A 13,331-nucleotide genomic window follows, 5' to 3' on the forward strand; every position below is an offset into this window, starting at 1 on the left:
AACTACAGAGGAATTTCCCACTTTATGTGATACAATGTCTCGCAGGAGTAATGTAAAATCTTAAACAAAGAACTGGTAGTCCATGAATAATCTCTCAAATTTTAAGGGGGCACTTCAACAACGGTAATTATGCATCTATATAAGCCAACTCTGCCAAATGTTGATATCACAGCCACCTAATGCACTTCGCTCTTTAAATGAAAAATGGAACGCTTGGTAGGATCCTGTCTGAGTATCCTATTTCTGTTCTCATTCCTCATTGGAATACGAGCCCTCAACTCATCCTTTTTCTCTCCTTCCTCTCCAAGGGCAGCAGTGCCCTGTCGTCCTGATCAGAAGCCTGACCTGCTTCAGTTCATGAACGCAATGATGCCAAACAATTCGACGTCCTTCTTTTGTCAAATGGACGGCATTTGGCTCAGTGAAACAAAGATGCTTTCCTAGAGCGCTGACACGAATTGTTGCTCGTGGGACGGAGTCATGTGCAATCATATGACAGGTCATGTGATTCGCCTTGAACTTGGCTGCGACCCCTCGAACCCGACCTGCTACTCTTCTGCAGGGTCTTCAAACAGCACTGAACTATCTACATTGGGTTCCCTCAATCTTCTCCTCACAAAGCAAAAAGGCCATCAGGGTCAACTTCGGATATGCTGCTTCAAAACCTGACCAAGTTAAGAGTCCTCATTCTCGATGGGTTAAACATGTCTGGCATTGACGTGAGTTGCTTAATGAATCTCTCCATCTCTCTCGAAGTCCTCAGCCTCAGTTCCTGTAAATTGCGTGGCATGTTAGCAGCAAACATTTTCCTTTTGCCAAAGCTGACGTGTCTCAATTTATCAGACAACAAGGAACTTGCGGGTTACCTACCCGAGTCAACTTGGAATAGCTTTTTGAAGGTTTTGGACTTGTCCTCGACAGGCTTCCCTGGAGCATTACCAGAGTCCGTTGGCGACCTGCATTCTCTGGAGATACTCTGGCTATACCAGTGTAATTTCAATGGCTCTATTCCATCGTCACTCGGTAACCTAACTCAACTCACTGGATTGGAACTCTCAATCAATGAGCTTAGTGGTCAGGTTCCTCCAGCTCTGTCCAACCTGGATCGGCTCACTCTGCTCGATCTTACCTCCAACAATTTCGTAGGTCCAATACTCGATGTCTTCAGCAACAAGACACGACTTCAACTACTGTTTTTTCTCACATAACCACTGCGGGCCCTATTCATCCGAGCACAAAAAATCTTTCCGATCTAGCCCAACTTGACATGTCAAATAACCTCATTCGGGGGTCTATACCATCATCACTGTTCTTCTCTCTTCCATCCTTGACGAGCCTAGACCTCAGTAACAATGGGCTCAGTGGTCACATCGACGAGTTCCTTGCTGCACCCTCATTGGACCATGTTTACCTGAGTGGTAATCATCTGCGTGGCTCAATCCCGAGCTCGATTTTTTCAGCTTTGGGAACCTCACCTACTTGAGTATCTCAGGAAATAACCTGACCCGTGTTTTAGACCTACAATTGCTCTCGAGACTCAAAATTCTAACAGATCTGGATCTTTCGGACAACATTTTGTCACTGAGCAATAGCAAAAATGTCGATCATGTCTTGCCGAACCTTTCAAAAGTCAGTCTTTCTGGGTGTAACATTACTGTAATCCCTGCATTCTTGAGAAATTTAACCACCGTGGAGTATATAGACCCGTTGCGCGACATAATCCACAGTGATATCCCACCATGGATGTGGGATGTTGGGACTGAGTCATTGTCTTATCTCAATTTATCTCACAACTTCCTCACTAGCTTCGAACAAGTTCCATGGGAAATTCTCGTAGTCCTTGACCTGGATTCGAACTTGATCCAAGGGTTGTTTCTACCTCAATCACTCCCGAACTCGGTTCTCATCTTCTTGCTGGCTAGAAATCAAGTGACTGGCCATATCCCTGGCTCTATTTGTGAAATGAAGGGCCTACAAATTCTCGATTTCTCTCACAACAATTTCGCTGGAACAATCCCTCATTGTCTAGGGAACCTCAGCGAGAGCCTTTTAGTGTTGGACCAGCAAGAAAATGGATTTTCCGGCAGGGTCTCACTCACATTCGGCAAAGATGCTGCTCTGAAAAGTTTTTACCTCAATGAAAACAAATTTGAAGGCCTGTTGCCGCGCTCTGTAATCAATTGCAAGCAACTTGAAGAGCTGGATCTCAGTGGAAACAAGTTGAACGACACTTTCCCAAAATGGTTGGAAATACTTCCTAGCCTGCGGGTCTTGGTCTTGCGATCGAACAGACTTCGCGGCTCCATAGGCAACACTAGAACTGAATTTCCCTTTCCGTAGCTGCGCATTCTCGACGTATCCTCCAATGAGCTCACCGGTCCTTTGCCCAACGCCTACTTTGTAAATCTAAAAGCGATGATGTCGACTGATCAGGATGGATCGGAGTTGCCATACATGGACCAGGGTTACTGCCAGGATTCCATGAGTGCGATAATGAAAGGACTTGACACGTATCTCCCTAAAATCCTAGTGATCCGGACGACTATTGATCAATCAAGCAACAAGTTCCAAGGAATGATTACGGACGTAATAGGAGAGCTAAACAAGAAGAGTTGAAAACAACATCAACCTTCAGGGAAGATTCATGTAATCATGCAACCAAGAGAATCGAGAACGAGATAGATAGAGAGAGAGAGAGAGGAGTGGGTGTTATGAGATACCTCAAGCTTAGCTTTGGCCAATTAAACTATGTGAAACTTTCCTACAATTGTAGAAATTTGTCACCATAGCGAGTAATGAGAGATGGATATGTTGTATATTAAATCCTAGTTGGTTTATGGAAAATGGGTACGTTTGGGAAGGCTTTTGGGAAAAATCTTTAGGAAAATACAAAGACTTTTAAGTTAAGTTAAATGTATTTTCCAAAATGCAAAGTGCGTTTAGTAAATTGTAGTTTGAAAGCCCATTTAAAGCCCATTTGAAGTACCTTTGAGCAAAATGGTGTTTGCGGGAATTATATTTACAAAGGGCTTTGGTGATAAAAAAAATTATCAAAAGAAAAATTAAAAAAATTGATTGGCAAGGGTAGGCGGCCGCCACCGGCCTCAGGCAACCCCCGGAGACGACCAACAAGGGCCACCTAGGGTCGGGCGACCTCTGGCGAGAGTCACCTAGGGTCGGGTGACCCCCGTCGGCCCTTCACGGAGGTCGCCCGACCCAGATCTAAGTTCGCCGAGGTCGCGCGATCTCGCGGCGACTAGATCTGGGTTGCGCCTGAGGTCGCGCAATCTCGCCGCGACCAGATCTAGTCGTCGGAGGTCGCGCGACCTCGCAACAACCAGATCTGGATCGCGCCGATCGCCGCGAGGTCGCGCGACCTCCGACGACCCAAATTTGGGTCACACCGCAACCTTCAGTGACTCAAATCTGGGTCACGCGACCTAGAGCTGGGTCGCAGCAACGCGACTCACATGCGGTCGCCGGGCGATCACCACAACTCGCCGGGTCGCACGACTCGCCGGTGACGGTCGCCTCGACCTCAACCGTGACCTCACCGGCCTCTCGAGCTCGTCTCCAATCAGCGGCATGGCTGGAGAAGGAAGATGAACAACAGCATGAACAGTATCTGAGGTATTCCAAAAATGCTAAAAGCCCAAGGCAGCCTAGGACTTGCCTTGGCTTTCAGCCTTACAGATGCTAGCCCCTCCCTAAGCCCTTGGAAAGTAGTTCCCTAACACCTCTAATGTCTCATAATGCTCGTCATTTGCCACGGCATACCTATGAATGGTATCTTCTGACAAGTAGGTTTGCAGTTTGGTTTGAATTAATAGTTCTAGGTGGTCTAAGTTTTTTAATGGGTGCTTGTGAACTTCGGCAACGTTCCGACAAAAAAGAACAAAAAAACTTCGGCAACAAATTAATTGGCGCAGTCTTTTTTATGCAATAGTTTCTCTGTCGATCTCGTGTTAAAATAATAATACAGCCGCCACAGAATTGTAAAGGCTGCAGAAGAAAATAACAAGATACGCACGCGGCGGTGTTTTTAACTTTTAAGGGCTTAGGCACTGCTTTATAAATTAGATTAATTAAGGATTAGTTGGTTATGCTGAAAAAAGTTGACATTTGACTGATCTGGGACGACTCCTGATTTATGCGGCCGCATGAATTTGGTTATTACTTCAGTTTTCTCTCACGTTATTCACTCGATGTCATCACGCACTTTCTGTTTTCACCATAAACGCCTGATGATGCTCCAACAACGCAAGAGACCACTGGACGGCATCACTTGTTGGAAATCATGATGATTATTGATGAGCATGATATATAGTTGCCGACGTAGGCTGGCAACTGCTGACGATTATTTCTAAGTGTTGGACACGAAATGAAAGGAGACAAGTGAGGAGGCCAATTGAAGAAGAATACGTGATTGGTGGTTAATTCTAGTGATATTTAAGGAGTTGTAATCTCTTGCGAATATAGTAACGTGCGATCATGGGAATTAGCTGCTTATTAGCAGTTGCGCTGCTTAGACTATAAAAGTTAGTGCGTGCGCATTGTAGAGCATTCACTATCGTCAACAAAAATTTATGTATTTCTCAGTTTCAGTTCTCAATTTATCCTAAATTTTAGTATTTGTATTTCTTTTCCTTTATTATTCTTGATTATCGTTACGCAATTCAATTCGTGTTAGAATTCTCACTCAACTCAATTCACAAAAACTAAAGATCAACTTGTGATGAAAGGTATTTTATTAATTTCTAAAGGAAAAAGTCGGTTATAAAAAGTTCGAACTCCATGAAAAGAAGTTTCAACCCCATGAATTATTGAAAAATGAAAAAGAAATTTCAATGCCCATGAATTATTGGAGCTGGGTGCCTTTGAAACCAAAACCCAGATCTTGAGCTTGGGCTCGACTTGCCGGCGGAGCTCAAGGTCGTCCAACGTGGCCTAGATCTCAGGGTCACCAGGCTCCACGGCAAATAGAGGAGGGTGGAGCGAATGTGTGACGGCAAAGAAGAAGAGCAGTCAATGGAGCACTTCAGTTCATCACTAGGAAATTATGAAAAGTTAAAAAAAAAAAAAAAAAAAAAAAAAAAGAAGAAAGAAATTACATCATATCATCAGCCGTGTCACATAGGACCAGCGATGCTGACCAATCCTCAACATAAAAAATTTTGCCAGATAAATTACGTTTGAAAATCGTCAAAATAGGGCTACATTAAGTAAATCAGAAAGTCAAATTGAATAGTGATCCGTGTAATATGTTTAGAACTTTAGGTAATTTTTTCTATAAAATATCATAGTTAAATTGATCGATTGGCTATGACCACCGAATTAAGAAAACACGCAGAATTTGTTTAATGCCACCGAATTACCAAGACTCTTTTTTCCTGGTTGAATTTATTAATGGACCCTGATTTACCGCACGGAAGTTGGCGAAAAGAAAGCTTAAGCAAAGACCTTTTTAGGTCCAATACGTCTTGGAAGTAGCTAAAAATAATCACTAAACAAAGACTTCGATTGGTCAAGTCGTTGGAGCCGGTCATTCCCAACTTTAGTACCAATTCTGCAATATGCTTTTCTTCTTTCTTTCCGATGATAGGAACATAAGAACCATCCTCAAAATTGGTCAAGTCGTTGGAGCCGGTCAAGTCTTCAGCATTGCGATGCTAGGATGATAAGAACCATGTTATAAATTTCTAGTTGTGTTCATACTGAATGTACTGCGTCAAACCTACCTAATTTTCTCCTTGTCTGGGCCAACTCCAAAGATTCCTTTCCTTCTTTTCCGACTATATTAAAATTTATTTACTTAGAAAGTAGAACTCCCAATGACTTGTTATACATGATGTGGAATTGTAGATTATTATGTTATGTGTGTTGTCCTTTCTTAGTCTATGATTTTTCTAAAGAAAGCACGTCATAGCAAAAACTAGAGGGACTACTTAAGGACGCGTATCTAACATTTCGTGATTAAAAGATTGAACAATAGTTCTGGCATATAAATTGACCCGTGTATATGGGTGCAAGCAAAACTGCAAACTAATCGAACTGCTTTAAGATGATGGCTTGTCATGCAGGGAAAAAACGGAATTTTACAATTAAAATAGAGTATTTATAGCAGGCCTAATACCCTAACAACCCCCCTCCCATTTTTAGCTTAGTTACAATCTACCCTAAACTTTTTTTTCGTTTAAAAAAAAACCTTAAACTTTTGATATCGTCCCAATTCTATTATAATTTTTTTTCTTGGGGTCTTATAAAAAACCAAAAGTTTTAGATCAAGTCTCAATTCTATTTTCAACTTTTTTTTTCTAACTTTTACTTGAGTTCCATATTAGTCCCCGTTAACCCCGCATTTAAAATCGCTTTTAGTTATGTGGCATTTTCATATCATTACTCTAGATTTTTCCCCTAAACTCCATATCCAAGCAAATGTCTGTTGGAGATGTATTTCTATGTAAGCCCAAATGACATCTTATTGGATCTAAAATTTGAGTTAAAATTAGAGCAATTAGGGTTTACTTTTTTCAAAAGCTCTTACTTTTAAGAGAGTCTTCCTTCTATCTTGCTTAGGGATTTTCAATTTTGCGCTCAATTTTCAATCTCGTGGTTGAAGAGCTTGCGCTCGAGACACTCAGCTCGAGACGCTCCAACAGCATGCTTGGGAGTTCTCCATCTCTCAATTGTCAAGAGAAATTTTGAACGGAGAGTCAACGGGGGTGGCTGTGAGACTTAAGTGAAAATTGGTGGTTTTTATGAGAAAAAAAAAGTTGGGGTAGAATTGAGACAAAACCTAAAGTTTGTGATTTTTTTTACAAAAAAGAATTTAGGGTGAAATTGAGACTACCCCTAAAGTTGGAGTTTTTTATGAGATAAAAAAAAAAAAAAAAAAAAAACTTAGAATTGAAATTGGACCTAAAGTTAAAGGTTTTATGGGGTATTAGACCATTTATAGCATAAATTCTAACGTAGTAAGACATCTTCTTAAACAACTTTCTTACCCTCGATTTGATGCTTGGTAAGAGATTAAGAAGTTAAACCTTTTGAACTAATAATAGATAAGATTGCTAGTTAAACAACTTTCTTACCCTTGATTTAAAGGTTGGTGCCATAATGCGTACCCAACCAGGGGTACTATGTTAGTTGGTGGTTGGGTATCGTGCCGTAAGGCGTGCTAATACAGTAGTGGGCATTTCACCCACCCTCATTCACTCCAGACATGAGAGACTACTATACTTGTCCACCTAGCGATAACCAGGATCGAAATCCTAATGTGGTGTCTACCTTCATCACCATGAGGTTCTCAAATTCCTTGTCTATCTTTACCTTTCCAATAGAGAGGAAATACAGAAGACAACGCGGGATCTCTCACCCCAGGGCGATTCTCCTACCTGTTTCCTCTTTGAGCCTTTTAAGGATCTGCTCAAGTCCATCCCTTTGAACTAATAATAGATAAGATTGCTAGTGTAATTTTTTTTTCACTAACTACGTATGCTATAATTTTCTTTCAAATGTTATTAGGATAGTCAATATTACCAAAAAAGAAAAAATATATGGGATCTAATAATGGATGACGGACCATTAAAGAACCTTATATTAGGGTTCCATCAAAACGCCATTACCAATTCATATAGGTTTATGCTTTTTCCATCATTTTTTTGGCTTTTGACATCCATACCACCTTGAATTAATCTAATTATCCATTGTGGCTTCCACTATTCATTTAAGATTATTTACCTTTTTTCTTTCATTTCTTTTCTTTCAAATTTACTAAGAGACAAAACTGCTATGTTCAACTCAAACGATAAAGATTAAGGTTGAATGTAGGGTTTACTTTTGATTTATAATAATTTTTTTACCTTTTTTCCCTTCTTTTTGGTCTTCTCTTTTTTTTTTTTGCTCCCATCCTGGGACAAAATTAGTGTCCCTCTTTTAAAAAAAAAAAAAAAATAGTTTATTCGGCAGATAACTAGCAAGTTATTGTGTTAATGAGCTGTATAGTTCTTTTCTTTTTGCTTGGAAACCATTAGTTTAAAGGGTTAATACAACGAAAAATCCCAAGCTAATCCACCAATGATCAATTTATCCTAAATTAATTTTTAGACTATCAAAAATCCCAAACTGATATACTTGTAACAAATATATCATTTATTATTTTTTTGTTAAATTTTATTATCAAATTGTTGAGTTAGATGATACATGAAAATTGACTAGTGTATTAGTTTTTGATCATAATCTTTATTTGTCACTATTGTATAAGTTTTGTGGTTTTTTAAGGTATTAACCAAGTTTAACGAATGGTATATCTATCACAAATATATTGGTTTTGGGTTTTTGCAATATAAATAATTAGCTTTGGATAAATTTATCACAAGTATATCAGTTTAGAGTTGTTGTGGTCATTTGGGATAAATTTATCACAAGTGTACCTGTTTATGACTTTTTGCGATCAAAAAATTAATTTATGGTAAATTTGTTACAAATATACATATTTATGATTTTTCATAATATTAACCCAATTTCACCAATAACAAAAAGTACAAGTAAAAGTGAAAAGAATCATCCACTAGTTTAATTAATGCATTCGGTTTAATTATAACTTTAACATGTACGATTATGTTATAATTTGTGTTCTTTAAGTACTCGAATTTTGTCTTATTCAGTGAATCAAAATTTCCACTTTTTTTTCTAAATTTTTTTAAACAAATTTAAGAATATGACAAAATTAACTACACTCAAAATTTCTGTTTTTGTTCCCTTCTTCTTGGCACCCTTCCGCTCGTTTTGACATGTTTGTCTTTATGAGTGTAAGTTTTTGGTGCCAACCCCCCTATTTCTATATAGTTTGTGGTTTAAAGTCAATATATTACTTATTTTACCAAAAAAAAAAAAAAATACTACACTCATAATTCTAAACATCTCTTATTATCATGCAAATTTAAAAGTTAATGCTCCTTAAAACATTATAAGGAATAATATACCTGCCTCGATTAAATGGAATAATTAGCTATTGACAAGAAAATTATGATAATTGTAATTGCATTGTAAGACGCTCCATTCAAAGCATTTGCGGATACATAGTCCTTGTCGATCCTAAATGCATCAAAATTTCCGAAGAGAAGAGAAAAATGATAAGAAATACTCTTAAATCTGGAACCTGCAAGGTATATTATGGTCAATTTAAGGTAATAGATGGTGTCAAAAGTCACAAAAGAAGTGGAAAAAACATGAGTCATATATAACCCGTCTCATATTCTGAACCCGAAGTCAAAGTAGCGTGCTGGCGAAGTAGTTGCGCGGCGTTTTGGAAGTCACATTTGTTTTGAAAGTCTTCCCAAGTCAGATTTATTATTATTTCATTTCTCTATCAAAAACAGAAAAAGAAGACAAAGACTATTGGATTTAATATGCCATGCCTTCATGTCTTACATCATACATAGGGATAATTATTTTAAAAAGTCTTCAATCTATTATATTGATACCAATTCAATCATAAACCTTTCAATTTGATTAATTTAATCTCAAATCTTCGATGTGCCAAAGTAGTCATTCTAGCTAATTTTGACAAAAAATAACTAATATGGATGCCTGCAGTCTCACGTGGTATGTTTAGTATACCAAGTATTGACAAGAAAAATTTATATATATAAAATAAATTTTTGATTATTTTTCTTTTTTTGTTTTCTTACCTTTTTTTTTTTTATTGTGGACCCATGACTCTCGTGGATCCTCACTATGGCCAATGAGGACTGTGATACCCTAACTAAATCTAAGTTAGGTGAGGGCGCTGCAGCCTTTGCTTGTGCCAGCGCCAAGGCTATGGACAAGCATAACGAGATAAGATAAAAAGGGAAAAAAAAAAAGAGAAAAGAAAAGGGAAAAATCTCAATTATTTCAAATACACCTTCAAAATACATAACATGGATGTGCATCCTATTTAATAAATCTTACTAGTTTGGCCTTTCAACATTTGGAACGAGCGAGATGCTCAAGAGATTCACTTTAAAGATTCCAGATCCTTGCTTTGAAAAAAAAATTGATGTGAATATGCTGGTTATGGGTATAATTAGGTGCACCTAAATTTAGTAAAATATATATTAGAATAAAGAAGAACTAGCAGCCTAGCACAATTATGCTATAATTTTATTGGGGAATTTTGTGGCAAATGGTACGACATATATATATATATATATATATATATGTGTGTGTGTGTGTGTGTGTGTGTGTGTGTGTGTGTGTGTTTGTGCGCATGTGTGCGTGTGTAACCGGACATTCGGTGATTGAGGTCTCGATACTCCTACGAATTAATATCATAGTAGATATTATGGCATTGGTTTTATGTGAGGACTATACATAAACATCCTACATTAACATTTTATTAGTTTTTTGTCGGGTTAATACCCTGAAAAACCCCAAACTGGTACACTTGTGACAAATTTACCCCAAATTATTTTTTTGACCACCAAAAATCCAAAACTAGTATACTTTTGACAAATTTACCCCAAACCGGTACACTTGTGATAAATTTACCCTCTGTTAGTTTTCGTTAAATTTTATTCTCAAATTATTAAGTTAAATGACACGTAACAATTGACCGGTATACCAATTTAGGATTTTACGCTCCGTTTGTCACAGTTTACAATTTTTGTGATTTTTTTGTGGTATTAATCCAATTTAGCATAGGGTATATTTGTCACAAATTTACCATTTTTGGGTTTTTTGCAGTCGAATAAATTAGTTTGGGGTAAATTTGTCATAAATGTACCAGTTTATGGTTTTTTATAGTCAGTCGGGGTAAATTTATCATAAGTATATTAGTTTGTGGTTTTTCATGGTCAAAAAAATAGTTTTGGGGTAAATTTGTCACAAGTGTACCGGTTTGGGGTTTTTTAGGGTATTAACCCTTTTTTGTCAAATGTAAATATTGAAACAAGACACTGGAACCGTTTACGAAATTTCGAGAAGTATCGTATTGCATAGAAGCTATAGTGAAACCGACAATTCTCGTGCTCTTCTAAATTTTCAAAATCATCTTGGTAATAGTTATATCCACAAATGATAAACATATTCCCACTAATATGTTCACAACATGTCGAGTTGCATCCTGTTGGGCTGTTTACACCTTTCGGCCAATACGGTAGGCTATCTAACTGCCTTATTTGTTTTGACGTGCTCGTGCCGCATACCCTATCCCTCTTCATTGGCACAATATCTTTCTTGAGTCCCATGCCAGACTCAAACTTCTGATTGCTCTACCCATGAGGGATCCCGAGGTCCGGATGGAACCTTGGATGTAACCTTTAACATGCTAAGGACAACGTTCAGTTTACTTCAATATCCAGCTGGCAACGAACTAAATTGGCTCGTCATCCACGTTTAGTCAACTCAAGTGGGGCAGGTTGATTTCTAGGAACAGAGTATGTCCTTTCAGTGTGAATGGTTGGGTTGATTTTCGAGAACTGACCGGGTAGTTTAAGTGTGAATCTATCTAGTCAAGTGGAGTGGGGTCGGGTCGGGTTAGCTTTCAGGACCAGAGCAGGTCCTTTGACTGTAAATTTGTCACCTTCAATCTTTATTTAAAGTTGCACGAAATATCTTGTGATCTTCTTGGTTCTTACCAATGTCTTTCTTCTTTGAAAATGAGAAATTTTTGTTCCAAATGAGTTAGTCTAGTCAAGATAAAAATATTGAAAATTAAGGATCCATTTATTTCCCAAAAATAAATAATTTAAACAATATTTTTCTAAAAGCAATCACTTTTATCGCGTGCAAATATCAATGAGTTGAAAATATATTCATCGTCTACGGAGATATTTAGATATAAATTGCATTGGTGATAGATGTAGTTTTTTATTAACTAATTATTTTAAATGATACAAATGATTGTTTTTAGAAAAATGATTTTCAATTTTTTTTTTTTGTGAAATAATTAAAACCTAAGTTGTTTGATGTTTTCTTTTCAAGTATCATTCTTTTGATTTGACCCTTTGCTGTAATGCACCATTGTTGTTGCATATTCAGCTCCAGTTGTAATTGCTATTGTTGTTTTCTTTCCCCGTTTAAAAAATTATCTAATCTCCAAGCAAAAATGGCAGGAGGTAACACCCACGTATATGAGGATTTTGTTAGCCAGCCATTAGTATATTTGATAAGTAACTAACTTGAAAATTGTAGGATCTGTATGTTTACGATTAAGTAGAAACAAAAAGTTTTTGTTTTCTGCTTTTCCCGAATACATCCTTATCTAGTATTTTGACACTCCTTAATATAACCCAAATTGTAATAATGCCATATTTATTATAATGGAGAATTACAATATGAAAATACTCAGTAATGTGATATATTTTTATTAGTATTATATATAACTCACACGGTTTACTTCTCTTATACTATTTATCATGCCTCTAAATTTTCAAAGGGTCAATATGGATAGAGTATTGCTTCTTACTTTCTTTTCAGAGAATTGCTTTATAGATCACACGCTTGAATTGTCTTTTATGATTCCGAGACACTCGAAACTTTCACAAAATCAAAATATCGATGCCCAAATCCACATATAATTTTCAACAATTTTTTTAAATTTGAATATTATTGTAAATGTTAAATGGAATATAAAATAAATTTTTACCTCCAATTAACATAAAACAAATAGTTCCTAAGTCAACGCAGATCAAGCAAAAGAATCTTCTCCATTTTTTTTGGACGGAAAAAGAATATTCTCTTTAGGAGGAAAGAACGTGGATGCTTCTGCAAGGCGTCAAATGCACGATTTTTATAAGGGGAAGCATTAGGCTGCGTTTGGTAGTTGGGATAAAATTCGAAATAGGATATGATTTATCTTATCTTACGTTTAGTGCTCGCTTAGGATAGGATAAAGTCGGATATAAGAGGATATAAACGAGGATAAAATTATCCCATGAGGGAGGTGGGATAAAGGTGGATAGGATTTCTAATGTCCATAATAGGAAAGTTATTTTTCTTGAATAACAAACTTATTAAATTAACAAAATTGAAATTATATTTCAATACAAATAATATTTGAATACTAATTTAGAAATTAAAAATAAATAAAAATTATTTTTAATTAATCTTATTTTAATTTATATATTCAACTTTAATTCTATATTATAATAAACACTCAATCTATATATTAACTATTTATATTTATTATATATTTTAGGTACTTTGTATTTTAGGTATGTTAGTACAGTTTACTATTTGATTAAATTTTTCAAAGAATGATGAAAGGGGAAAAAAGAAATAATAATGAAAATAATATAAAAAGAGGAAAAATAAATAAATAAATAAATAAAAATTAAGGAATAGTG

The 13,331-nt window shown here is 36.7% G+C and overlaps 1 protein-coding gene across 1 annotated transcript; it reads left to right on the top strand.

The window, feature by feature from the left end:
• The first annotated feature begins 650 nt into the window (after positions 1-650).
• On the top strand, positions 651-2,616 carry LOC120294522 (receptor-like protein 43). The gene is made up of 3 exons (XM_039314654.1): positions 651-990; positions 1,553-2,274; positions 2,341-2,616. The coding sequence occupies exons 1-3, from the start codon at positions 651-653 to the stop codon at positions 2,614-2,616; spliced, it is 1,338 nt and encodes a 445-aa protein (XP_039170588.1).
• The last annotated feature ends 10,715 nt before the right edge of the window (positions 2,617-13,331 follow it).

This window comes from Eucalyptus grandis, chromosome 6 (genome assembly GCF_016545825.1).
Source record: "Eucalyptus grandis isolate ANBG69807.140 chromosome 6, ASM1654582v1, whole genome shotgun sequence".
NCBI lineage: Eukaryota > Viridiplantae > Streptophyta > Magnoliopsida > Myrtales > Myrtaceae > Eucalyptus > Eucalyptus grandis.

Bases quoted from the DNA above. Each gene is read 5' to 3' on its own strand.
- LOC120294522 (XM_039314654.1), top strand. From the start codon at position 651: ATGCTGCTTCAAAACCTGACCAAGTTAAGAGTCCTCATTCTCGATGGG. The intron at 991-1,552 runs GTAATTTCAATG...AAATTCTAACAG, and splicing joins GATACTCTGGCTATACCAGT to ATCTGGATCTTTCGGACAAC. The intron at 2,275-2,340 runs GTCTTGCGATCG...CCCTTTCCGTAG, and splicing joins TTCCTAGCCTGCGGGTCTTG to CTGCGCATTCTCGACGTATC.